The sequence below is a fragment of the Corvus brachyrhynchos genome, unplaced genomic scaffold (genome assembly GCF_000691975.1).
Source record: "Corvus brachyrhynchos isolate BGI_N302 unplaced genomic scaffold, ASM69197v1 scaffold158, whole genome shotgun sequence".
Classification (NCBI taxonomy): domain Eukaryota; kingdom Metazoa; phylum Chordata; class Aves; order Passeriformes; family Corvidae; genus Corvus; species Corvus brachyrhynchos.
In genome coordinates, this window is record NW_008239756.1 from 1,348,627 (window position 1) to 1,375,440 (window position 26,814).

The 26,814-nt window shown below is 39.2% G+C and overlaps 1 protein-coding gene across 1 annotated transcript in view; it reads right to left on the minus strand.

Annotated features, from left to right (window-relative positions):
- Positions 1-26,814, minus strand: part of EPS15L1 (epidermal growth factor receptor pathway substrate 15 like 1) — a 51,073-nt gene that overhangs the window by 17,471 nt on the left and 6,788 nt on the right. Inside the window, exons 6-24 of the mRNA XM_008639991.2 lie at positions 26,605-26,700; positions 25,919-25,981; positions 24,989-25,114; positions 23,416-23,475; positions 22,841-23,077; positions 22,117-22,274; positions 21,511-21,667; positions 20,709-20,771; positions 19,106-19,191; positions 18,665-18,737; positions 17,969-18,130; positions 15,003-15,200; positions 14,565-14,729; positions 12,526-12,652; positions 12,354-12,404; positions 11,824-11,960; positions 10,742-10,802; positions 10,288-10,370; positions 8,679-8,811 (exon numbers count right to left, since the gene is read on the minus strand). Coding sequence (XP_008638213.2) covers positions 8,679-8,811; positions 10,288-10,370; positions 10,742-10,802; positions 11,824-11,960; positions 12,354-12,404; positions 12,526-12,652; positions 14,565-14,729; positions 15,003-15,200; positions 17,969-18,130; positions 18,665-18,737; positions 19,106-19,191; positions 20,709-20,771; positions 21,511-21,667; positions 22,117-22,274; positions 22,841-23,077; positions 23,416-23,475; positions 24,989-25,114; positions 25,919-25,981; positions 26,605-26,700 — 2,236 coding nt within the window. The remainder of the gene's footprint in view (positions 1-8,678; positions 8,812-10,287; positions 10,371-10,741; positions 10,803-11,823; positions 11,961-12,353; positions 12,405-12,525; positions 12,653-14,564; positions 14,730-15,002; positions 15,201-17,968; positions 18,131-18,664; positions 18,738-19,105; positions 19,192-20,708; positions 20,772-21,510; positions 21,668-22,116; positions 22,275-22,840; positions 23,078-23,415; positions 23,476-24,988; positions 25,115-25,918; positions 25,982-26,604; positions 26,701-26,814) is intronic.

Below are 26,814 nucleotides of genomic sequence, written 5' to 3' on the forward strand. Positions count from 1 at the left end.
CAATGTAAATTATTTTAATACCTGTATTTCAAATAGCAGCTAAATAACTCCACTAATTTATTTCTTATATAGGATGAATTCAATATGTTATTCCTTTAAATTTACTCAGAGTGGTTGTGGAGTGCTCATCCCTGGAACTGTTCAAGGCCAGTTTGGATGCGGTTTGAAACAACCTGGTCTAGTGGAAGGTGTTCCTGCCCAAGGCAGGCGTGGTTAGAACTGGATGGTCTTTAAATGCCCCTTCCAAGACGAATGAGTCTGAGATTCTATGATTCTATACATTCCAAGTTACATTGTATTTTTCTGCTATTTATATATTAGCACCCCAATGAAAAATGGAATTTTTTAAGTGCATTAAGCATTTAAGAAGTTCACTATTAATATAATATTCACTACCTCTATTAATCACTAATATACAATAACATAATATAAATTATAACATTTACACAAGCTAAAAAAAGGTAGAGTGTTAAAGTAATTGCGTTTGTTAAAGAATCATTGCAAGAAAGCAGCACACTGAAATTGAAAAGCGTATTTTCTTCCTGTGCTTTTAGGACTTCCATTCTTTCAAGGTTAAAAGGGTGAAAACCACTATATGCAAGCAATAAAAATTTAGAAGAGGTCAAAGGTTTCACACTGCTCTGTGGTGAAGGTTCTTCCACTAATATCACAAAATCCCAGAATGGTTTGGGTGGGAAGGACCTTAAAGCTCATCCAGTAACAGCCCCTGCCACGGGCAGGGACACCTTCCACTAGACCAGGGTGCTCCAAGCCCTGTCCAACCTGGCCTGGGACACTGCCAGGGATGGGGCAGCCACAGCTTCTCTGGGCAGCCTGTGCCAGGGCCTGACCACCCTCACAGGGAAGAATTTCTTTCCAACATCCCATCTAACTCTACTCTCTGTCAGTGTGACGCCATTCCCCCTTGTCCTGTCACTCCAGGCTCTTGTAAATAGTCTCTTTCCATCTTTCCTGTGGGCTCCCTTCAGGTACTGGAGTGCCACAGTTAGGTCACCCCAAAGATTTTCCTTTTCAGGTTGAACAATCCCAATTCTCTCAGCCTTTCCTCATAGCAGAGCTGCTCCATCTCTCTGATCATCTTTGTGCTTTGTGCAGACTCACTCCAACAGGTTCATGTCCCACCTCTGCTGGGCACCCAAGAGGTGGATACTTTTTTGGTCCTTGAGCTTGAGGACTCATCACAAAAGCTCTTCTTCCTGAGAGTCTCGACCCCTGCATCTTGGGTGATTCTGAATGATTCAAGCATCCTCCACTGCTCCTCAGTAAACACTGCCTGCCCACTATGCTCAAGTTTCTTTCTAAATACTTCTCTTAACTTGGAATCATGTTTCTGCAGCAAGGTAAGAGTGCTGCCAATGCAAGTCATGGGTCACAGAGGGTGCCAGTTTGGACGCTTTAAGGTGACTTTTGCACGAGAAGCCATTTTGAACCTACTGCCAGTTCTAGGGTTCTCCATGCATCCGGAAATTTGGGTACTTCATCCATCACTCCTGGAATCAGGATTAAGGCAGAATCACATTCATCCAAGAACTTGTTGGTGGCAAAAAGTCTCTGAGCTTCTCTGGCAACCATGCGCACCTGGACCATCATTAGTTGAGCAGGGCCAGTAACATTTGTTTGGAGGATGCCAATTAGTACCTGGTGACACCAACTATATCCCATCATTTTAGTACCATGCAGGAATACTGAGTGGTGGATAAGGAGCACGGGTCACTGAATGCACCAGCAGCCTTAAAGGCATTAAACCATCTCTCTGGCATTTGGCTGTGTGAGTTAACTCTCCCATTCCTAAGGAGGCCTACAGGAACACTCAGTGGTAAAACCCAAGACAATGCAAAGCATCACTGGGAACTGATTGTATCCTACAACTTGGTGTGCCTTGTCCCATTGGAAGCCAGGTCACACACTCCTGTTGTGGTGCTAACTTTATGGGGAAGGAACTCTTGTGTCTGAAAGGGCCCACAAAAGGCAGGAACAGCATCACACAGTTCAATGCCTGTGTCTTCTCCCCACATCCTTAATGCACAGCATCAGTAAGGCAGGGCACTACCTTCTGTACTAGGAGGGGTCAAGTGCTGCTCGTCCTACCTAGGATATAGAGTTGCTTCCTTCAGGAACTCAAGGGCCTGACTAGGAGTCCAGAGCATAGAGAGTAATGTGTCAGATGCTTGTCAGTAGTGGTTAATCTCACTGGTTAACAGCGCTGCTATAACCGCAATGTGGAATGCATGGGGCTGCACTGAAAGGAAGTGGTAAGGGTGGGGCATAAGCACTAGGTCCCACGATCAAAGCACTAGAGCATTTTACTTATAACCCAATCACTGACACCCACACAGCAACTTCCTGTACTTTAAAAAAAAAAAGAAAAAAAAAAATCTCTTTCTCTCGTTCTGTAATCAACAACTTTTACCTAGAAACTAGTTAGCAGCGAACTCTGACTGATTTCAATCTGCAGCTCACAGCAGAAAACATAATTTTTAATCTGTGAGAACTTACAAGAGCCATTTTAACTGACAGGTTTCAGTCTACCAGTTCTTTCAGACTTTTTATCGTTAATTACACACAAGTCCCATAAACCCTGAGAAGCTGCGTAAGAAATATAAAGTGACCAGAAGTCTGGTAGTGCTGAACACCACAGGCAGTCTTCTGCCAGAAAATAAAATGTACTTATAAATCTGCAAAACTCAGCTATACTTTAGGGGAGTTTGAGAAAATAATGTGCAGTGGAATGTAGACCCTTGCCACAGGGCACCTTTGTTTAAGAATGTTGAGATACTTCACTATTATTTGCTTTCTGTTTATCACAGCTCATTACACAAAGCACTGGAATTTCTTTGGTGCTTTTTGAGCATCATTCAAGATATAACCAATAAATACACAAAACATTCCACTCCTCTCCAAAGAAACCTGCAAGTTCTCCAGTAGCACCTGGTGAACATCAAATTACTCCAGCCAAGTCCTAGGGAAGCCCTACGAAACCTAATGTCCATCAGGAACTTCATGGATATGAATACCTTCCTGAAGAAAAATAACATGCACGCACTCTCTTGGGGAATTTCATTAGAAGAGTCTTGTCAGAAGAGCTAAAGAACTTTTTCTTGGCTGATCTTCCTCAACCTAAAGAGAACCTTAAACCATGTATGGGACAGAGATGGTGATTTTCTGAATCTTTTCATGAAACAGTGGAGTGGGTTGAACTGTAAGAAACTGTAATATCACAAACTGTTTGTCTCTTTAATCCATTTGAAGTACATGGGGGGATGGAGAATTCACATGTGGCCCGTGAAGATTGCAAAGAGTGCCTATGCCAGGCTATAGAGAAGCAGTGAGAGGCTTTTAGAGACTTGTGGCGAAGAAAGCCTTTGTGTTCAGGCCAAAATAACTCATCCTTAAAAAGATTAATAACCCCATGCAATGGCCCATGTCTGGCAGTGTGAAGGAACTGTGAGATTTTTCATGGAAGAGATGTTTTACACCACAGCAGATTGTTTCTTTCCGGGCGGGTCTGCTGTTGGTGGCAGTTTGGGAACCACGTGAAGCAGAAGAAACCCTTTTTTTCCTTAAGCAAAAGAAAGAGACTTTTCAAGAACTGCAACACTGACTAAAATCCCATGTTCTGTTATCCTTTGTGTGAATTGAGTAAAAGGAGGGAGGTGCTGGAAGAGAGGGGAGGTTTGCTTTAATTTTCTTGTTATTTCTTTTTACTTTTAATTCTGTTGGTAATAAACTTTTTCTTTGTACAGCAACTGTTTAAGTTTGAACCTGTTTTGCCTCGCAGCTTTCTAGTTTTCCTCAATATTTTCTTATTTTCCCCTTACGAAAATAACAGATTTCATGTGCTTGACGCTCAGCTGCATTCAAACCACGACAAACAGCATGGTGGAGCTTTGAGGGACACTGGTATCTAGGTTTGCTGCTTCTGGAGCACCTTCTCCTTGCTATTCTCTGTTGGGATTCACTGAGTTATTAACCTTCCTCCAATTCTCTTTAAAGATTCTGCACTTAACCTCTGAATAGTTATACTGAAAAAACGCTCAATAGAGCATTTCACCATAGAAACAAACACGAGATTTCTCTTGAACCAAGCAAGGATCAGATTAGGACTTTGAAATGTCTAAAAGATCTTGACAGACTGGTCAAAAATAGAGTAAGAAAGAAGGAAATTATCTATGATGAACAAAACAAGTATAAGGCTGAGATTCTACCCAAGATACAACCCTAATTAAATAATCTCATGGTTGTCATACCCTCTCTTAATCTCAGTATTCAAGAAGGGAAAGATATGGATCTGAAAGGTGCCTAATCCACGCCACACAAAAAGGGTTTGCCTATCCCTGCCTGATATTACCAACCAGAGAGAGTTGTGAACTGAACTATCTGCTAATACACTCAGATCACAGCTGCTCCTCAATGTTCCAGCTGTGAAAAACCCAAACACTAACTAAAAACAAACAAACCAACCAAAACAACCAACCCATTTTCACTTTACAAGCAGCCAGCAAACAGGTCAGGATGTGTAGGACCAGACCTGATGACCCACTGCAATCCTGCTGCTGACAACCCTGGCAGACACAGACGAGTTTCTCTAAATGCTGGGTGAAGACTGCGTCCAGAGCCTGGACACGAGAGCAGCTCCCCTGAACCACAAACTCCTTTTAAAGGTCTTTCCAGGTACATCTGAAGGCCTTTTGCTCTGACCATCACTAGACAGTAAACAGAGGTTGTGTCCAAAAAGCTCCGTTTCAGGACCCAGTGCTCTACAACTTCCTCCTGAAGGACTTGGATGTGGGACTGGAAGGCAGACTAAGTAAGTTTGGTGATGACACACAGCTGGGAGGAGCTGTTGACTCCCTTGAAGGCAGAGATGTGCTGCAGAGAGATCTTGACAAAGGAAAGGGCTGGCCAATCCCCAGCTTAACACGTCAGGCACCGGATCCTGTGCCAGGGCAGCCCCGGATGCATGGACAGACTGGGGAACGAGAGGCTGCAGACCAGCCACGTGGAAAGGGAGCTGGGGGTCCTTGGCTGGCAGCAAGCTGGATATGAGCCACCAGTGTGCCCTTGCAGCCCTCAGTGTCACCACGTCCTGGAGGGCACCAGGCCCAGCATCACCAGCCAGGCAAGGGAGGGGATTCTCCTGCTCTGCTCTGCACTGCGGTGGCCACACCTTGAGTGCTGGGGGCACTTTGGGCACCACAAGATCAGAAGGATCTAAAGCTGTTGGACAGTGTCCAAAGGACAGACACAGGGATGGGGAAGAGTCTGAGGAGCGGCTGAGGGCACTTGGCTTGTTCAGCTGGAGCAGAGGAGACTGAAGGGAGACTCCTCAAGGGGCTGCAGCTCCTCCCGAGGGTCTGCAGAGGGGCAGGAGCTGAGCTCTGCTCTGGGACAGGGACAGGACCCAGGGAACAGCTGGAGCTGTGTCAGGGGGCTGGGATGGTTGCCAGGAAAAGGTTCTTTCCCCAGAGGGTGGTGGGGCACTGAACAGGCTCCCCAGGGCAGGGGTCACAGCCCAAAGGCTGCCAGAGCTCAAGAAGTGCTTGGGCAATGCTTTCAGACAGAGGGTGAGATGGCTGGGGTGTCCTGTGCAGGGCCAGGAGTTTGCCTCCATGATCCTTGTGGGTCCCTTCCAACTCAGGACATGCCATGATTATAAGTGTTTCCCTGATCCTGTGCTCAGCTCCAAGGGTTTGCTCTGCCTTTGTTTTCATGAAGGAATGAGACTTGATGCCAAACTCCTCATTCATCTGGACAAAACAGAGACCCATGGGCAAGGTGAGAACTGTGGCACACTTTGGTCCAGGACATCGTGCAATCCCTCAGTGGATTATCAGACAATGTTTGCACGTCACACACAAAAGCTTCGCGTACACAAAAGCATCAAATCAGGAATAACCAGGAATAATCCCTGGTGGATCCTGTTTAGTTTCCACTATCAACTTCCTGGGAAATCAGACAGTTTCCAGTGCTCTGCAGAAGTATTTCTATTTTCTACTTGACAGCAGAGGTTTGAGGACGAGTAAAGTTTTCTTTTATAGCTTTTTGCACCTGCCTACCAAAATGCAAACAAACCACAAAAGTGCTTTTCAATATTAAAAATTGCACCATCCCCCCCCCAAGAACAGTTTTACTAAAAAGAGTATGAGGATGGAACAGAAAGGCAAATTACAGGTTTGTCTGGTAATAACTGGCATTTATTCATCCACCAGCAAGATCTGTATCACCTACTTGTTTTTTAATTAAACAGACCAATAAGAAAGGTAAGAAACAACGGAAGTTTCTTGTCTGTTGTTTGTTTGCTGAGCCCATTCTAACACACATTTTATGGCTGTATCTCTTGCTACAATCGCACTATATTACTATATAATTTCTCATGCTTAAAGTAACCACTGAAGATTGCCTTAGTTGTGGAAGGAAGGGAGGAGTAGAACTGCATAAGCACACGAGGCTCATTTGCTTTAAAAAAAACCCTGTTGTTTCCTCCTTAGTCTATTTTATCATAACAAGATTTGCTTTTGGTAGAGCAGCGGAACCTCACAAATATTGTATCTCCCTAGAAAGGGGGAAGAGACACACTTAAACCATTTTTAACCAACTGATTAAAGGTTGAGTGCACATGGCTAAATTAAAAATATATTAATAAAGCTGAATATTCACCAAATTCCTCAATATGTACAAAAGAGGGAATGAGGACACAGAAATCCCAAATCCCTCATGTAGGTAAGTCAGTACTCACCTTTGCTGCTACTGTTACACTGCATTTGCTAAGAGTAATCATGTTTCTAACAAGGAATAGAGAGAAACCACATACAAGAGATAACATGGGTATATTTAGTATTTGTTTGAATCATCCAACTTCACACAGGCCCTGTTAACACTAAAATATTTCATGTAGACATTTTTTTGAAAGATGGCCACTTGCACTCTTTTCCTTGAAAACCAAATAAAGAAAAATAACATAATTCACAATGTCAGATGAGATTCCCTTCAGCTTTTCTATTTCTCCTTTTATTCATGTCTGCCCTAGTGTTTGATATTTGTCAACATGACGTATTATGTGGGGGGTTTTTTTAATTACTGTAAGTCCTTAGTACCTCAGTAGTAGAAAATACACAAAGCAAGCATGGAATGAACTGCTTCAAGGGCTGTTCCACAATCCTAGAGCATTTCCTGACAAGTTTGCATCAATACTCACCTACAAAAAACCTCATCTGTTGCTTTCAGGGTTTTAGGGTGCACCATCGTCTCTTAAGCAATGAAATCACAGCAACAGGAACAAACTAATGCTGCTGCAATGGTCTGCTGGTAAGTCTACTGTGTGAAATGGTATCTTTCATACCTTGGATCAATTGATGGCATATAATGACATTAAGGACACCTTGGTAACAGAAAGCACTTCTCACATTATCCAAGGAGTTCATTCTAGAATAACTGGTTTGCAAAACCAGCCAGATCAACAATACCCATCACAAACAGGCTGGATGCTCTGCTCCAAAATGCACCAACAGAAAGGCAGAGAATCCACACACTGAGGGAGACATTAATCATGGATCTGTTCTCTCTGTACGATGCTTCCTAATACTGTCTGTGGATGTATATAGTATAAGATATTCCATGTATCTTTATAGATACTAGATACTGTAAACATACTAGATGTTGATCCATGTGTTTAGTGCAAAAGTCTGTGCCTATCCATAAGCAGAATCCAGCTTTTGTTGGTTTTTGAGGCCAACTGAAAGTTCCCTCTTAATATCAACTGAACTCTACCACAGTTGTTAAAAGGAGACTTGAAACTACGTGCCTTCAGTTCTTTAAACAGTTTCACTGGTAGCTGAGTATCTTGAAAACAACTCCAGGGAGGGCAGAAGTTGAAGCTCCACTAAGAGAGATCTTATTTTCAATTCATGAGATTTATGTATCTCCCAGATTTTCATAAATAAGGGACTTGAAGCAGGAGCAAAGCCATATACATATATATTCAGGAAGTGTTTTCTGTTTAATTCATGCAGTAATGTGCAAATGCAAGAATGATCCTACCTGGACAGGCAGATCAGGACAGGTCTGTCTAACCCTGTACCCTGTTCTTGTCAGTATCTCGTGGCAGATGCCTCAGGAAGAACATACAAACAAGATAAAGATGCAGCCATAGTCAGACTGCCTTGCTACTCAGCTACAAAGCAGCTAGAGCCAGTATTTTGGCTTTTGGGACACCCTGTTGCCCCTGTTTCTTCTGAGAACTATCTAGAGGTTTTTTTAAGACCATTCAAACTTTCTTGCATTCACCATATTCTCTGGTAAACATAGAAATAAATCCTAAATTTAGATTACCATATAAAAACAAACCTCTTTATTTTAAAGGTGCCATTTACTAATCCTACGTGTCGTCTACTTAGAAAATATAGGGGATTTTCCCGTTTTTTCCTGCCACGTGTGATTTTACAGATCTGTCATAGCACTCTGTCATCATCTGTTTTCCAGTCAGAAGAGTTCCAGTCTGGTTTACTGATAATTTTGTCAATTTACTGGTAACTTCATATCTTCCTCCATGGTTGAAATAGTAAAACCAAGATAAATAGTAGACTGTCAACTTGTTCTTATATCCAGTAATACACTGTAAATTGGAAGAAGTAGATTTTAAAAGAAGAAAACCTCCTTACCACTGGGTGGCTTGGGTCGTGGAGGGACATTTTTCTTCGGAGGTAATGCTGGTGTGTCTGATTTGCTTTTGAAAGGGTCATCTGCGAATCCCACCCCTCCAAAAGAGGGGGCAAAGGGGTCTGAAGCTACTGACTACACGAGAAAAAAAGAAAAGAGAAGGGATGTAAGCACACTGTAGAATACCTGTGGTTTCATGAAGCTACAGGTTAACTCAAGTAAAACCATTAACTTCAAAACCTGAGGGCAGATGTAGAGAGTTGGTGTAAGAGGCTAATGCCCAATGGCAGCAGTGCTAAGATTCCATTCACATTCAAAAGAACTTATGCTCTTAATCATTTAAGTACTTCTAGAACTGTTAGTCCTAGCAAAAAGCTGATGAGAAAATAAAAGGAAGCAAAACTCTACTTTTTACTGTTTGGCAATGAACAGTCATACCACAGCCTGACCTTCACTCTGATAAACAGAACCATGACAGAACCTGGAAAAACACGGCACACTGCAGAACAGAGAACTTTATTCTAAGCTGTTCTGAAGTCACACACGGGTATTTGACTTTTTAGCAAAACCTTAGGGAATATCCAAAAGCATGGGTTTAATGCTTCCTGTATTCAGATGGCTTTTCTAAAGGGCTCTCCTATTGATTCAAGAAGCCCACAAGTATTCCGCCATGCAAGGAAATTTATCACTGTGAAATGAAGAAGGAGGAATTCTGTGAGCAAAGGTAAAAATCGCAGTCAAACCTTTGCTAAAATTTCTACCTCAAGCCAGCCACATCTATTGGTAAAGGCTGTTGCCATCTAGTGGAGAGCTAAAACCCTCCCCAAAATAGTAAGAAAAGTTACGGGAGAATAAAAAAACCATCAAGAAATGTAATTATCAAAGTGAAAAGATGACCTATCTTATTTTTAACATTTACTCTACAGTGTTCAAGCATTACTGTAGAACTAATGTAAGGAGTTGGGCACTGATGTTAACTGTAAATTCCAAACTCCACCTCAGGAAAGTAACAGCAGACCAAGATCTTTACAATTATCCATTTTTTTCATGTGTGTCCTGAACCTTTTTCTTCATCTGCTATTTAAAATGAACAGAAATTGCACATCTAAAACGTGGGAGAGACTGATTGACTGTTAAGAGTGGAGTGGGTTTACAGGAAGGTTAGTTTACGTAAATTTAGTAGTGTGGTGTTTCGTTAATGGGTGGACTCGCTCTCAAAGGCCTTATCCAACCTGAATGATTTTATGGTAAGCTTAGAAACAAGTCAGAATACTTACTATGAAGTAACAAAGAAGCAAATTCCAGAACTTACAGGAAGGCTGGACACTGAAATACATTAATATCCACAACAACTACCTCTTCTCACGAGTTAACACTACAAGTTAGTTTCTTTTCCTGATCTGGTATTTGAAAATATTTGTGAGAAGTTTATTTATCCCTACTGAATCTAACAGTCTTAGTAAGACTTTGCTACGTAATTGGTGAGGCTGATAGGAAAAAAATGACCAAAACCAGTTTGTCAGCTGCAAAGTTACAATCGTATCACACCCTTTAAAAAAGTGTCTGTACATACATTTTTAAAAGGACAGTTGCTTTCCTTTTAACCTTTACCTTTGACATCTGACTGAAGTCTGCAAATCCCTCACCACCACTGAAAGCACCACTTCCAAATGGATCCAGTGTTCCAAATGGATCTGGAACAGACACGGGGGGAAAAAAAGTTATTTTGAGTAATACTTAAGAATTACAAAGAATGCTTGGTGGTGCCAATGAAGCACAAAACTAGGCAGGTGATTAAAAGACACCTGCATTTTGACCTGCCATGAGATGTTACAAGAGAACTCCACAAAACAATAGGTTTTCTACCACTTGTTTGGAGGGAAAATACAGGAAGAAAAAAAAAGGCATATATAGTGCCACAGATGGTCTTCATGAACTGGAACAAGACCGTGATGCTTTTTGCCAACAGTTCACAAGACTCTTTATTCTTACTCTTACATTTGATTCTTCTTTCATAAAAAGATACCTCCTTATATATCTTCATGTGAAAATGTTTACTTCTTACCTGGACCTTTCGAAGAGATACTGGAAGACGTAAAAGGATCAGTGCTTTCAAAAGGGTCAGGCTAAATAAGAACAGATAGGCATAATTATTTTGCTGCTGGACTGTGCACTTAGCTTTTTATGCCTATCAAAATCTCTTGCTTTAAGACAAATTATTTCCGATTTCAGACCACTCTATTCAGCGGACAGAGTAGGATAAAATCAACTGATTGTATGAAATTTACATTATTAGTGCATTTAGCTATGGATAGCCTTGAACACAACACCAGGTACCTACAAGTGAGATCCCACTGAAATACAAGCAACATTCGTTACCAGGGCAACATATGAACATACACCCAGAAGTGTTTAGTCTTTAAGCAACAGAGACTGAATATTTGGGTCATGCATTTATATTATTATTAATTCAGAGAATCTGTATATGTAAATACAGATGGTATTTACAGTTGCTCTTCAGTTTGACAAGTCTGCTTTTATTTAAGTACAATCCTATACTGCAAGACAAACTAAGTTCCCACCGACTGAAACTGGTCTTGGGTGGCAAACTCTCAATGAATTGCATAAGAGTGAGGAAAACACTAACAAAAACAAAACCAAAAAATTCATACTCCCCCCCAAAGAAGCACACACATGTACATCAGAACAGCTCAGAACTGTGACTAGGGATCTAACAAGCACTTTCTGCACGGTCCCCCCACTGTGCTGGCTCCAGTGTGTGCTCAGGGCTCAGGAATCCTTTAGCCAGAGCAGTTCCTCCTTCTCACTCACTGTGTGACTGCACAAATCTATGGGATGGAGGGAATGGTGGGAATGAGTGGGTGTTGCTGGTTTGAAATTCCCAACAGAGAGAAAAAATATCCACCTAACAGTACCTTCATGGTGGATGTACCTCATTATCATGGAACCAGAGAGAACACTGCAGATTGCCTTAACAATCCATACTTACATTTTAAGAATACAATTAATTATATTTCATCAGTTAGGAAAAAAGTATTTTGTGTTATTTCACTCCTTTTAGCTTTCAGACAATAAGCCTGTCAACAGTAAAGAAATCTATTAAGTGTAGATTTAAAAATTACTGACCTTTGAGGGTAAAGTGGGGGTTTTTGTGAATGGATCTGAGGTAAACGGGTCACTCTTCACCTGTTTCTTGAAGAAATCCTCAGGGGCAGAACTACGAAATGGGTCACTTTCCTTAAACGGATCTCCTCCAAAGGGATCTAGAAGGAGCATGAAAAGGTAAATAGAATGTAGCACTAGTGTGTCTATAAACATGCAACATTTGACCTCACACTCACTGAGGTAATTTTTCCTACACAAGTACACAGTGTTTTGGTAAATCCGATAAACTTCCAGAGACCTCTCTACAGAGGGTATTTACTAAGTTTGAGCAAGTACATGTTTATATGAAGCTTTCAGATTTAATAGTTACACACTTCTCATTAAACATATTGATTCTGAATGCACACCTTGTCAGGTTTCTATGTTCCCACACGCAAACCAAAAATCCGAAGCTAGGGAAACCTTTATGCTTTCTCTGTGTTTGTAAATCTTTGTGTTTGGCTACAAATCGTTTATACCACACCTGTCCTGTCATTAAAAAGGGCTATTACCTGCTGGAGCAGGTGGTTGCTCTGCAAAAGGATCATGCTGGAATGGGTCACCTATGCAGAAGAGAAAAATAATTTGTTTTATCTACTATTTAGCAGGATGATAAAAGCTTGTGAAAATATAATTTACTCAAGAATTGGTCTTCAAGGTCTTAGGTAAGCACTTGTCACTTACTGCCTTTGAAGGGGTCTGCTCCCTTAAATGGATCAGATTTGAAAGGATCTTCTGACTGGAATGGGTCTGTATGCAATTCTTGTGTATTATTGGTAAACATCAAGGCTTTATTCTTAAATGGATCATCCTAAAAATTAAGAGGAGAAACATCACAGCAGCTGGTCATGATAAAAATGCTCAGTTACATATTTAGCAGAAATTGAATGCTATCTTGGTTCCTGTTTAACAATCTTAAAAATTGCTTTCTAAAGAACTTTCTCAATATGTGACTTCTATGTAGAAGTAATTACAGAGCAGACGGGAATGTGTAACCCAAGGCTACACAGAACATCAAAAGATAACAGTACATATAGCAATTAAATGTTAAACTGTTGCCTGTATTAATATATTCAAATCTCAAATAACAAAAGCAAGCCAACCTCAAACATCACACTATCAAAAAATTCTTCCCCCCCATTAACAGCTCAGCTTCAGGTAAGACACTTACTTAAAAGGAAAGGATACATAAATAATCTGTGGACTAGAAATACAACAAATTACTACTGAGTAGTCAAATACTAGATTGCTTCTTTTTAACTCATCTTTGAGTTTAAAGCTCCAAATACTGATTTCCCATGATAAAGCACTTCATGCAGGAAGAGTCACCCCAACATTTTGATGACAAGGTTTCTCAGCAGAGGCCAAATCTAAGTTTGTCAAGTTGCAGAAAATACCCTGCATGAACAAGCAGCAAACTGAAGTTATGAAACCTCTTCATGACATTCATTTGCATAATACCCCTGGCTTGGGTCTGATTTGGAGGTCTCTGATGAAGGCCCAGGCGCAGACAGCACCTGCACAGCAGAATTCCAGGGGCAATGAGAGCCGTGCCACACCAACGTAAGGAATATCCAGAAACAGCTACCCACTCACACTGCCCCCAACACCAGAAAGAGACAGGATTTCTTTCATCCCTTCACAAGATGCAAATGCAAACATCTTAATTAATACTTCTCAGAACAGGGGGAGGGAGGTGGGGAGAGAAGGAAGAGGAAGGAAGAATTGAGAAACAGGAAAGTGGCACAATGGTTTAAAAAAATTGCTATGAACATAGACTGCTGTTTTCTGCCAGTAAGTGGCTCCTAGGTTTTACAAGTAAGCAAAACATCTGGAAGATTTCACTGGAAATTAAATATATTTATGCAAGCCATGCAAGCACAGAAACTAAGCACTAAAGTGTTTTAAGACCTTTAAGTCCATGTTTCTCAATGTACTGCTCTTTTTTATCTACACTTTTCTTCTTTCGAGCAGTTTGTTTTTACAGAGCAAGTGTAAAGTATGGCATTAAAGGCAGCAATGCCTGGTGAATATTTACTAACACATTATATATTTAACCTCATACTAAACCCATAGCAAATACTGTGCTTACAAGGGTAAGCATGTTTCCATAATGATGAAGGGCCACAGACATGCAAGCAGAATCAAGCAAGTATGCAACTTTTATCTTGCCTTAAGACAAGAAATAGGCTTAAAAAAAAAAGAAAATTCTTGTGATTTAGAGGATTATTTAATACCCAAATCAGCAAAAGAAATTGACTCAAAAAATGTTTAAGAATTTGAAAGATTTTATGATTTGGGAAAAAATGCTGATTAAATAAAAACTTAATAAATGAGAAAGATGATGCTGGAATTATTTAAGCAAAAGAGAAACATCCTCTTGGAAAGGGAACATGTTTTTTACTGAGATATGTAATAAATATAGCTCAGTGTAAAGCAGAAATTTGTAGAGCTTCTTTTGGAAATAAGAAGGAAATACATGATCAAGGGAAGTTTACAGCAAGAGAAGGTTTTGCCTTAGTAAACTGGACAGCATGCAAGAAAACACAAAACACTTGACCTGGAAATAAAGCCCCATCTCTGTCCTGAGACTGAACGTGTGACAGGTTACAAATCCACAAGACCAACGAGCCAACTACCAACTAAACAACTATTTCAGATTAGGTGCAAGTCAGAAGCTTAATTAGTGTAAAATATACTGAACAACAGTATTTTGTTTTTACCATAGCTCCGTAATTGCTTCTTTCTGTCTGCCCAAGGCCTTCACTCATGTCTGCTAAATTTGTCAGACTCCCACCATGAATCCCATTGAGAGCTTCATTGTACTCTTCAATACTCTTATTCACTTCCTGATGGTTCTCTTGCAGCTGAGAGAGTTTACTTCTCGCCTGAGAAGGAAAAATGTTTTAGCATGTTACGCACTCGACAACACTACCATTCCTACAGTCTCCTTAAAACAGTGGTGCCAGCCAGCTGCATTTCATCCCCACCAGAACTGAATGCTTCCTGACTCAAACTGGGAATTAACCGAACCAAACACCAGTCAAAAAGGCTTATTTCATGAACCAGGACTTCTTTTCTCCTCTGAAAAATAATTCTTCTAGGCAGTGTTCAACTCAGCATTTCAAGAAGCAAAAAATTGTATGAAGTACAGTGAATACCTGGTTTATTTCTTCCTGGGTTGATTTTAAAGATTTGATTATTGTTTCAAGCTGCACTTTTCCAGCCTGGATGCTCTGCTCTAGCTGAGTCTCTTCTTGCTGGAGGCGATTCAGCTCTGCTTTTGCTCTATTAAGGTCATCTTCCTGTAACTTTAAATCTGATTCCTGAGACTGAATCTGCATTTTTAGTGATGAAATCTGAAACAACACAGTAGAAAAATCAGAGTGAAATTTGGAATAAATGGGACTTGTTAAAGTGTGAATTTATAATAAGTAATAGAAAGTGGTAAACCAACCTATCAACTACTAAGGAAAATATTTAGAACTTAATATGAAGAAATGCATGCTGCTTCTGCTACCATCCTTGATAAAAGCACACTCAATAAAACCAAGAAATACTATTTTAAATCAGAGAAGTACCCCACTAATTAAAAAGGTAATCAAAAGCTGTTTCCTGGATGTTCACCTTCACACCTCGGTTCCATTCAGAACTTGGTTCCATTCAAACATTTATCAAATAGTTTAAAGTGCATTTTTAACTCCAGTAAGAGTTAAAATTACAGAGTTGCAGATAACCTTCCTTATACACTTTCTTAGGTGACTTCCTTACACAGTAAGTTTCTACCTCAAGGTAACATCCTATTTCCATTAGCAATTGTATCAACCTGAAAACTCAATACTGATGACATTCAGAGTGATCAAAACCAGAACCACTGCCATGGACTGTCTCATGGGTTAGGACTACTGATTTTCAACTGCTGTATTAGGCTGAATAAACGCTTCATATATTCTCAGAACAGCAACAATTCCTGTAGAAAGGGACCCTTGGAGATCATCGGGTTCAACCTTTCATTTATGACCATTATGAAAGGTATTTAGGACAGCAGAATCCTTTCTTGGACCTCTGTATTTGTGTGGAAATGAAAAGAAAGAAGGAAAGAAAGAAGGAAAGAAAGAAGGAAAGAAAGAAGGAAAGAAAGAAGGAAAGAAAGAAGGAAAGAAAGAAGGAAAGAAAGAAGGAAAGAAAGAAGGAAAGAAAGAAGGAAAGAAAGAAGGAAAGAAAGAAGGAAAGAAAGAAGGAAAGAAAGAAGGAAAGAAAGAAGGAAAGAAAGAAGGAAAGAAAGAAGGAAAGAAAGAAGGAAAGAAAGAAGGAAAGAAAGAAGGAAAGAAAGAAGGAAAGAAAGAAGGAAAGAAAGAAGGAAAGAAAGAAGGAAAGAAAGAAGGAAAGAAAGAAGGAAAGAAAGAAGGAAAGAAAGAAGGAAAGAAAGAAGGAAAGAAAGAAGGAAAGAAAGAAGGAAAGAAAGAAGGAAAGAAAGAAGGAAAGAAAGAAGGAAAGAAAGAAGGAAAGAAAGAAGGAAAGAAAGAAGGAAAGAAAGAAGGAAAGAAAGAAGGAAAGAAAGAAGGAAAGAAAGAAGGAAAGAAAGAAGGAAAGAAAGAAGGAAAGAAAGAAGGAAAGAAAGAAGGAAAGAAAGAAGGAAAGAAAGAAGGAAAGAAAGAAGGAAAGAAAGAAGGAAAGAAAGAAGGAAAGAAAGAAGGAAAGAAAGAAGGAAAGAAAGAAGGAAAGAAAGAAGGAAAGAAAGAAGGAAAGAAAGAAGGAAAGAAAGAAGGAAAGAAAGAAGGAAAGAAAGAAGGAAAGAAAGAAGGAAAGAAAGAAGGAAAGAAAGAAGGAAAGAAAGAAGGAAAGAAAGAAGGAAAGAAAGAAGGAAAGAAAGAAGGAAAGAAAGAAGGAAAGAAAGAAGGAAAGAAAGAAGGAAAGAAAGAAGGAAAGAAAGAAGGAAAGAAAGAAGGAAAGAAAGAAGGAAAGAAAGAAGGAAAGAAAGAAGGAAAGAAAGAAGGAAAGAAAGAAGGAAAGAAAGAAGGAAAGAAAGAAGGAAAGAAAGAAGGAAAGAAAGAAGGAAAGAAAGAAGGAAAGAAAGAAGGAAAGAAAGAAGGAAAGAAAGAAGGAAAGAAAGAAGGAAAGAAAGAAGGAAAGAAAGAAGGAAAGAAAGAAGGAAAGAAAGAAGGAAAGAAAGAAGGAAAGAAAGAAGGAAAGAAAGAAGGAAAGAAAGAAGGAAAGAAAGAAGGAAAGAAAGAAGGAAAGAAAGAAGGAAAGAAAGAAGGAAAGAAAGAAGGAAAGAAAGAAGGAAAGAAAGAAGGAAAGAAAGAAGGAAAGAAAGAAGGAAAGAAAGAAGGAAAGAAAGAAGGAAAGAAAGAAGGAAAGAAAGAAGGAAAGAAAGAAGGAAAGAAAGAAGGAAAGAAAGAAGGAAAGAAAGAAGGAAAGAAAGAAGGAAAGAAAGAAGGAAAGAAAGAAGGAAAGAAAGAAGGAAAGAAAGAAGGAAAGAAAGAAGGAAAGAAAGAAGGAAAGAAAGAAGGAAAGAAAGAAGGAAAGAAAGAAGGAAAGAAAGAAGGAAAGAAAGAAGGAAAGAAAGAAGGAAAGAAAGAAGGAAAGAAAGAAGGAAAGAAAGAAGGAAAGAAAGAAGGAAAGAAAGAAGGAAAGAAAGAAGGAAAGAAAGAAGGAAAGAAAGAAGGAAAGAAAGAAGGAAAGAAAGAAGGAAAGAAAGAAGGAAAGAAAGAAGGAAAGAAAGAAGGAAAGAAAGAAGGAAAGAAAGAAGGAAAGAAAGAAGGAAAGAAAGAAGGAAAGAAAGAAGGAAAGAAAGAAGGAAAGAAAGAAGGAAAGAAAGAAGGAAAGAAAGAAGGAAAGAAAGAAGGAAAGAAAGAAGGTTGGACCAAACCACTACACTAAATTGGTGTTTCCGCCCGGTTACAAACCGAACCCGCGACAGAAGGAAAGAAAGAAGGAAAGAAAGAAGGAAAGAAAGAAGGAAAGAAAGAAGGAAAGAAAGAAGGAAAGAAAGAAGGAAAGAAAGAAGGAAAGAAAGAAGGAAAGAAAGAAGGAAAGCAAGCAAGCTTATTCATTACATAAATAGACTTTCCCTGAACAGAAGAAGTAACACTCCTGAGCACGTCCAGAATTAACACACACTCACCACCTGTGTTTCTTCCTGGCATTTCTGCCTTACGTCATTCAGCATATCCTTCAGTTTGGCTTTCTGCTGGTCCATCTCGTCCAGGCGGTCTTGGGCATCTTGTTTTTGAGCCTCCAGCTCTTGCAAGTTACTTGTTTCCCTATCTAAATCATTTTGCAGTTCCTGAAGAAAATTCCACAATTTGGAACTCACATTTAGCTGTTGTCTTAAGGAAGGATCAGCCACAGACAAAGAACGTAGCAAAATTCAGAAGATTTTCTACATCATATAGGCTACACCCTGCACTGGCCTGTTTTGTTTCTGCAGGAACTTGTGCAAGACATCAGGAAATAAATCACTGCTCACAAGAAGGAAAAGGGACTGTGACACAGAGCACACGGCATCGAGTTATCCTCATTATCAAAACCAGTACTCTCCAAACAATGATTTCCTAAATTACGGTGTTAGTTAAACACTAACAAAAAAGACATTTCAAACTGTTCACATATACTAGGCTCGTATTAGCCAGCATCAGATGAAAACATTTCTGATGGAGAACACTAAAATAAAATTCTTTCTGTAAGTTAGAGGAAAATCCCAAGAAAGAAAGAACAACAGAAAGAATGATAGAACAACAGAAAGACAGAAAAAAATGCTAAATTGCCATATATTACCTAGACAAAAATGAAAACCACTAATGATAAACAGAGTTTTTACCTGAACTTCATTGGTTTTCTGTCTGATTGATTCTTCCTTTTCCCTAATGTCCTGCTCCAGAGAATATTTTTCTCTGTCAGACAAAAAAGAAAATGTATTTGTGATTAGTTAAATAATATAACACATGTGCAACAATCAATTAAATATTACTCCGGAAACACCACGCAGCCAAAAACGCCAGCCTGTATTCTCATGTATTCTGTAAAGGAGAAAAGGTGCATATGTATCAATTACGCTTTGAAAAATACCATCTTGTGCCCATCATCAATCTTCTGAAGTCACCTGACAGACCTGTAGGGTATCACTCGGAAATTCATCACCGATTACAGCAACAAATAATGACAAAATTACTAGAAGAAAATAGAGGTAACTGACACATCTGTACTATAGACTTATTTTGTCACTCTACACCAAGATTTTGTTAAAGTCCACAACTATTACCTCTGCAGCTGTGCAATTTCTTGACTAATATCGTCCAGTTCCTTCACTCCTGTAAATTCTCCTGATCCAACAGAACTTGCACTATCCTGTTAAGAATGAAACAATCTATTAAAATGTCAAGTTGTAACAGAAGCTCTTCCTTTAACAAAGGCTGAGGACAGAGGTGGGATACAAAATCCTCATTATTCGCGTTTTCAAAATTCTACGAGAGGCATCAAATTATTCTGCAACAAGCAGGGAACATGCCACACAATTCTACCTGTGAGACAGGAGAATTTTTAACATGCCTGTTTAATAGACAGGACAGTTGAACACACAGCAATGAAAGGACAGGCACAATGCCAACAAGGAAATTGCAGACTACATCAGAATTAAAATTCAAAACGTAACACTCAGTTCTGCTATAGTCAAGAGTAAATTTTCCAGGGGACTTAACAAAATCAGATTGTAATTTCAGTCTTCTTGAGCCCTGCCACAAATTAATGGCAATTTCTGCAATTATACCCCATTTCCTGTAGGTTGTTCCTACATTCATTCAGGTGTAGATCAGGGAAGATGCAGAGGGCATCCCTTGCCTTCTAGATAAGACCATCACTATCAGAAGTTAAGAACGGATGTAGCATTAGGTACAAAATTGGTTGTTATTATAAAAAGGATTGCTCTTCGAAAAAAATAAAACCACTGCAACTGAGCAAAAACTGCAGCACTGAACTCACTGCTAGTATGACAAACCAAGAGACCTAAAACTTTTATATAGCATTTTAAAAAGAAGAATGCAGAGTTTGCTTGCGTCGCTCACTTTGAGACCACTGTGATAACCACAGAAAGCTTGGCTTTATTAAATATTAAAAAACAAACAAGAACCCAACAAACAAGCCAAGACCAGCAGAGTAAGATGTGACATTTTTGTAGAAACAATAGGTGAATACACAATTTAAATAATTTAATTAAGTCCTCACTTTCGGGGGATCATTTTTTTGGTAATACGCCATTAAATAATCACAAATAACAACAACAATACAAACTAATTCTTCAAGGTAGCAAATCAAAAATCACGTTTATACTCTCAGGCCAGATACAGATTTGCTGGGAGACCTGTACTGAACACAGGACAGGATCACAGCCAGGTGTCACCCAACATGACTACGAAATAAGATCAAAGGAGCTGCTCCAGCAGTTAGGGTAAGAGTCACTTAACTAAGCTCACAGTAGCATATAGTTTATTTTATCTTAGCTCAGCTAAATACATACCACATGGAAAAAAAATTGCAATTAACTGAAAACAGTGGGAAGCTTAAAGCTCTCACACCAAGATGTATTTACTGCTCACAGATGCAGAGAACTAGTCCAGGAATAATTCTGACAGCACAGAGCTGCCTGTCCCAGGAATTCCCTGCCAGATCAATACATCTCCAGTTGCTGAAGGAAGGAACATCACCAGGTTGGCAGCCGGTGCTGGGCACTTCACATTGCTGTGACATTATCACCATGCACAGAACCCGAGAGCAGAGACAGGCAAAGGTGTAGAAAGAAACACTTTTTTTGAAGTTACAAAAAGCATACATCAGAAATGTGCATTCCTTTGGACACCGCAATTACTCACACGCCGCATTTCTGTTAGTGCTGAGATCTCAGTTCCTACAGGGGTCAAGTAACCTGATAGAGTCTATAGGAAAAGGATATAGGAAAAACCTTAGGAGGACCATAGCAACAGCAATAATTAAAATATATTTAGAGTTCCAAAGGTTTCTGGTTAGGGAAAGCAAAAAGAAAGTAAAGAAAAATACAATATAATTTATAGAAAAGGCGAATGTATTGACATGACAGAAGTATTTCTTTTTTCAGTTTCAGAAATGCACTGACATGCTATCAAGGAAAGGAACAAAGCAGGGTCAGCAAAAGATCAGATACTACAGTAAAGTGGTATTAGCAGTGGTGGATACAGGAGTGTGGACAGGCATGCTACAAAAGATGAGTCCCAGAAACTAGGAAGTCATCACTCCTCATTTAGCCATTAAACGATTTTGTTTTCATGGGAGGAATTTGGTGCTGATCACAGTCAGGGATAGGCTGCTCGACCAGCTTTTAATATTTGCTGTTACAAGTTCCCTGACTCAACCTTCTCTACGACAAAGGATTATTTTTTATGCTAGATTTTTTTCAGCATTATTACTCCATAGTTTATGGAATATTTTGCTGCTTTTTTCTTTACTTACTGTCTTGGTTGTTAGAAATTTAGCTATATTTTCAAATGTTAGTAGAATTTTGTAAGAGGAGATAAGAAAAAGTACTGGCAATTCTTTATCATAACACTTAAAAAAAACCCCATACAAAATTCACCCTCAAAGCCCATCACTTTTAAAGCACATAAGTTCAGTGTTATCTACGACAAATCACTGACTTACCTGGATGGGTGTGTTCCTCTCTGTGGGAGGGATCATATCTGGAGATAACACTTGTGGAGGATCAATCCCTTTGCTGACCTTCTGCTGAATGAGATACATGGCAAGTGCAAACTGGTCTTTGCTGAGCTTTCCAATCTGTCTCGTGTCTGCCAAAGCCCTGATAAAAAACAGATGATACTTACGAACAAGAAAATCTTATTTCTGCTCTACCAAAAAGCCTGAAATACGCATATACAGGTCATTTCCTTTCGGTTCATCCTCATCAGAGTTTACTTATTCTAGTTGGGGTTCTATTAAACAGTGCAGTATTTTATTACGCATATTTAATTGAATAGTGTTACTCTGAGAAAATATTTACAGCACTAGAACTTCAAAACACAATCACAATTCACAGACTGACCTATTGCCCTCCCTCCCAGAAAAGCAAAGGGAGTATTTATGTCTCCTTTAATTTTCTACATAGCCCATATGTTGCAGTATGCGGACAAGTAAAACAGGGTGGGGTTTTTTGTTTGTTTCTGGGTTTTTTTCATGTTAGGATCACATTCTGAATCTGAGTTCCCAGACCAGCAAGTTACAAAAACACAGCTAGTAGGGATTTCTTACCATATATGCGCTAGGAGATTCTGAGACAGACCTGAATGCATAAAAATGTCCTTTACTTCTTGGCCACTCACAAACCCATCCATGTCTGTGTCTGTTTTTAAGAAAATTTCATCGTACCGCACTTTTTCAGACATTGGTACCACCCAATTCACAGCTGGCTGCAAAACAAAATTCGGTATTTCAAAGGAAGAGAAACAGTCTTTATGAACACACTGAGTGTATACGACACTATCCGGAGCCGGAGGTGCTGAACATCTTGCATACTCCAGTCTGACTGGTAAATAAGTATTTTCACTGCATGTTTTAACTTCACACTTTTTATCTGAATAAAAACACTGATAAACAGCTATTCATCAGTTGAAAAGCATTAATTCTTTGGAAATACAAACCCAACTAGGCATATAAAGTCCTCACACTAATAACAGGAGATTTAGAAGTAGATTAATGATTTCTTCAGTTTTAAAGCAGATACACAAACAAAACCTATGGTTTCACTTTCTACATAAAGTGAAAATTCCCCCTTAAGATTTGCTACCTCGTGGTCACCAATTAAAATTCACTTGATGTTCTTCCGTTCTTCCAAGTCTTACCACTCTCATTTCGCCCGCTCCACTCAAATCACCCGAATTCAAGTGCTCATGAGGCAGAAATTAAAAAGCAGATTTATTTTTCCTACAGCTTACAAATACACAAAATTACAAAAATAAGAAAGAAAGACGTGTACCTGCGCTTGTTTGATGCTGTGCTTGGGAGACAAGCTCCCTGTACTGTTCAGACTGTTGACACTGCCGTGGGATGGGGTGGAACGGAGGCTGTCTTTTGGTGGAGGACTTGCAGGGAGAACAGGAACTGCACCAGGAAAGACCGGTGTCTTCTTTCTTTTAGAAGGTGGTATGAGAGAAGGGGGCAATTGTGAAGGAACTGACTCTTTCTCAAGAGCTCTATAAACCAAATGCATTGCCTGCAAAGGCAAGAAGGTCAGATAACATTCAAAATTATTAGAAAAAGCAACAAGATCTTCCCGTGTAAGTCATTTACATATTAGTAAAACAAAGACAGTTAGATTAGAGATGTAAACCAGAGCAAATAATTTTGAATGTAATTCCAACAAGTTTAATCTTGACACGGAGAAGAGTCAGTGGATGGATTTGAGGAAGGTCATTTAACAGCTCCATGTGAACAGGTTAGATTAGAATAGTTGACTGGAGCACAGAAAGCTGCAAAGCTCTTGAGAAAAAAATGAGCTATTTGCTTTGGCAGACAGACTAGGCTGTGAATTGAGAATTTAAAGCAACCTACCACAGCAAATTCATCCTTGTCCAGGTGACCATCTTTATCAATATCACTGAGATCCCAGACCTACAGCAATAAAGATTAAAAATGATTTGCAGAGCAAGCTACATTTTATGTATTCATCATATTAACATGCCCCCTGAAGACTCCTAATAGATTTTGGTGAAGATCATATTAGTTATATTACCTATCTAAACATTCTCTGATGAAAGAGATTGGATTAGAGTTTTCCGGCCACATGAATCAACACTGGCTCTAACAAATTCTGGCTGCAACACAGGCAGGTTTTTCATCTTTCTATGATGCAATTATGGAGTCATCAAGCTGACTAAAAGCATTCAGAGGTGGCTTTCAGAACTGCCCCAAGGGTGTGGGCTAGCAGATCATTCAAATTCTTCATAAGACAGTTCAATAGAAAGAGTCAATACATTTCTAACTCCTATTCCATTCCTATATGATGAGTGTTTTCTACTAACAACTAAAACTATGCACAGCTTCCTCTGGCCCCCTGAATTTCCTGTGGGAGAGAATTTAAGCATTTATCAACTTTAGTTCATTATTAGGCCAGGCACAGCCAATGCAACTTGCAGAAGATTTAGAGAGATACAAAACTTTGTGAACTCCAACACAGCACTGTTTAACCATCAATATGACTTGGAGATAATGGAGTGCACAAAAAGCCAAGACTCGAGGCTCAGTTGTGAGAACTCCGCTTTATCACTGCACCCTTGGCAAATTTAAGCTCCTCGATTAGTCCTTTGCCCATTTCCTCAGTCCCTTACCTTGTCCACAAATTTTTTTGGAAGAGGTAAAAGCCTCCTGAATTTCCATTGTGGCAAGAACAATATAAAATCCAAAGTCTTTCAAAGACTTCGCAATACTCAAGTACAGATTTAAAACAAATCTTACTTAGATTTTTTTTTAGATAATACAGAGCAAGAGGCAGTTCTTCCTGAAGAGATAAAAGTAGGTAACGCAGATACAGCTCTTACACAGAGTATACTCATTCTCAGAAATATCAATATGCAAAGCATTAAAGAATGTGTTTTTAATGGAGGCAGAAAAATATTTAAGGTCTGCTTCCCTTGCAAATAAGCAATGGATGCACTAAACTCAGACCTTGGAAGTATTTATGAAATGAAAGAAAAAAACCAACGTGACAATTTGGCAGCTACAATAAAAGGAGGATGTTTTAAGGTATTCTCCTGTACAAACAGGGGATGGATTTAATGGTATGTCTAATAACTGATATTTGTAAAAATGACAAAACAGAGGAATCTAATGTTATAACAGCTATTACAGTTTAGGAAAGCCTTTCCTTGGTTTTAAACAACCAAAATCAAATTTCCAGCTCTTAAATGAATAGAGAAAATAAAGCCAATCTACTCTAGGGCCGAAATTACTACATTTATTCTTATTTCTAAGTGGAAGACTTCAGAGTCTTAATGTTCCTGCTTTATAGCATGCACACAATGCAAAATCTCAGCCAAAACCTGATCTATGTTGATAAATTACATTTTTAACATTGCAACTATGAGAAGCTAAACAGAGACTAGCTAAATCTTAACAGCTTACTTACCCTTCCTAGGATATCAAGAGGTAGCTTTGAATTCATCAGTACTGGTTTTACTTTGTCTCCTGAAAGTAAACCATTTACTGGCAAAAGGCTTTCAAAAATACCATCAAACTTTGCTTTTTCTTCCACCTAGTTGGTAAGAAATAGTCTGAATAAGTAAAAAAGTGTATCTGTGTGAGTACTGAAAATGAGATCTTGCAAGAAATTAAGACTGGTCCATAACGTACTCATCCGAAATTTCCAAGCTTTCTTGCAAGTGCCACTGTGCTGTATTTAAATGTAAACCCATAGAGAAAGCTTTGAAATTAAGCTCCTAAATCTAAGGTTATGACAGCTGACCATGCAGCAGACAAGGTGTGCTTCTGCATTTTGATAAACTCTGCAGAACTAAAATGTATTCTTCCCACTTTAAAGTACATGTAACTACAAGTATTTTTATTAAATTTCTACATTTTGGAAATGTTAGCATTTGAAAATTACTTAAATATAAATATCCCCATATATGCACCAAAAGTTATTTTTTCCAAATGATATATATTGCTTGTATCATTGAATACTAATTAGAACATAGGAACTCAAGCTTTAAATTAATACTTCAGACTGGATGTGGTGAAATACTTTGCTGTTCCCAGTGGGGTTCCTTTATACAAACAAAGTGCCTAATTGTAGAACTCTGGAAGAAATCCAGGCAGAAGATTAAAATTCACTGTCTTAAAAACATCACACCAGTGCTTGTCAAACAGTTGTTTAATACTCATGGCACATGTAAAACTACACCTCCGTGTTCTCTGTTGTGCACAAGTTTGCACAGAAAGGGATGACTTCTGAAATGGGAAATACATCTGATACAAAATTCTCTCACTGGGAAAATTACACACAAGAAAAATATTTACTTCTAAAATATGGATGGAATGTGTTCTCTTTTACACTTACCCTAACAGCCCAGTGAGTCTCTGTTGAGGGTGGTGTGATCAGCAAAGGACTGCTAGTGTCATGCTAAAAATTAGAAAATTTTTTATTTTTATATATATAAATATATAAATACACACACTTCTGTCTCTAATACTTACTAACTGCATTAATTTAGAGATGGTTATAGACATGAAGCTTAACTACACTGAGGAAAATAGGCTGCACGTGTACCCAAATATAAGTCACACTCATTTTATAGCATTACAGCACTTGGGTAAGGACATTCAGTAGGCACATTCTGTTTGTACCCAAACACAGAACCAACACAAGCCAAAGAGGTTCTGCAGCAGCTACTGCAGGGCAAAGCCACAGCTGCGACTTTTACTACCCACTCCTGTTGACCCAGACCCAAAATAAGCTTTTTTTCTTTCCTTTTTTTTCATAAATTCAGAGTTTAGCCACATCAGCTTCCTGACCAAGTTGACCAGACTTAAACTTGCACTGGTTTTGCAGTCCAGGAAGGGGCAGGTTTCCTGTCACTCGGGATGACAAGACTGTGGCAGCCCTGGCTGCTGTGTCCTAAGGAACTGTTTGACAGCAGCCTGAAGCCCCAGAACCATGACATTTATGAAATGGAATTCCAATGTTCCAACTGAAGCCTTAGCTCTCATATAACACATACCTGCATTTAAGTGGATATTACTTACAAATTTAGGAGGTGGCACAGTCAAATTCAGACTGCTCAGGTTGACATCGTGGCCATTCTGTGCACATGCTACGAGGCGCAACGCAACATAGAAACCCTACAAACAATTGCGTTGGCTGTTAAAAACCAGTTCAAATCACAAAAAATAACCTGCTTACGATTTTTACTAACACCGTACATGCGCAGCTCAGTAAAAAAAACCCCAAGATGT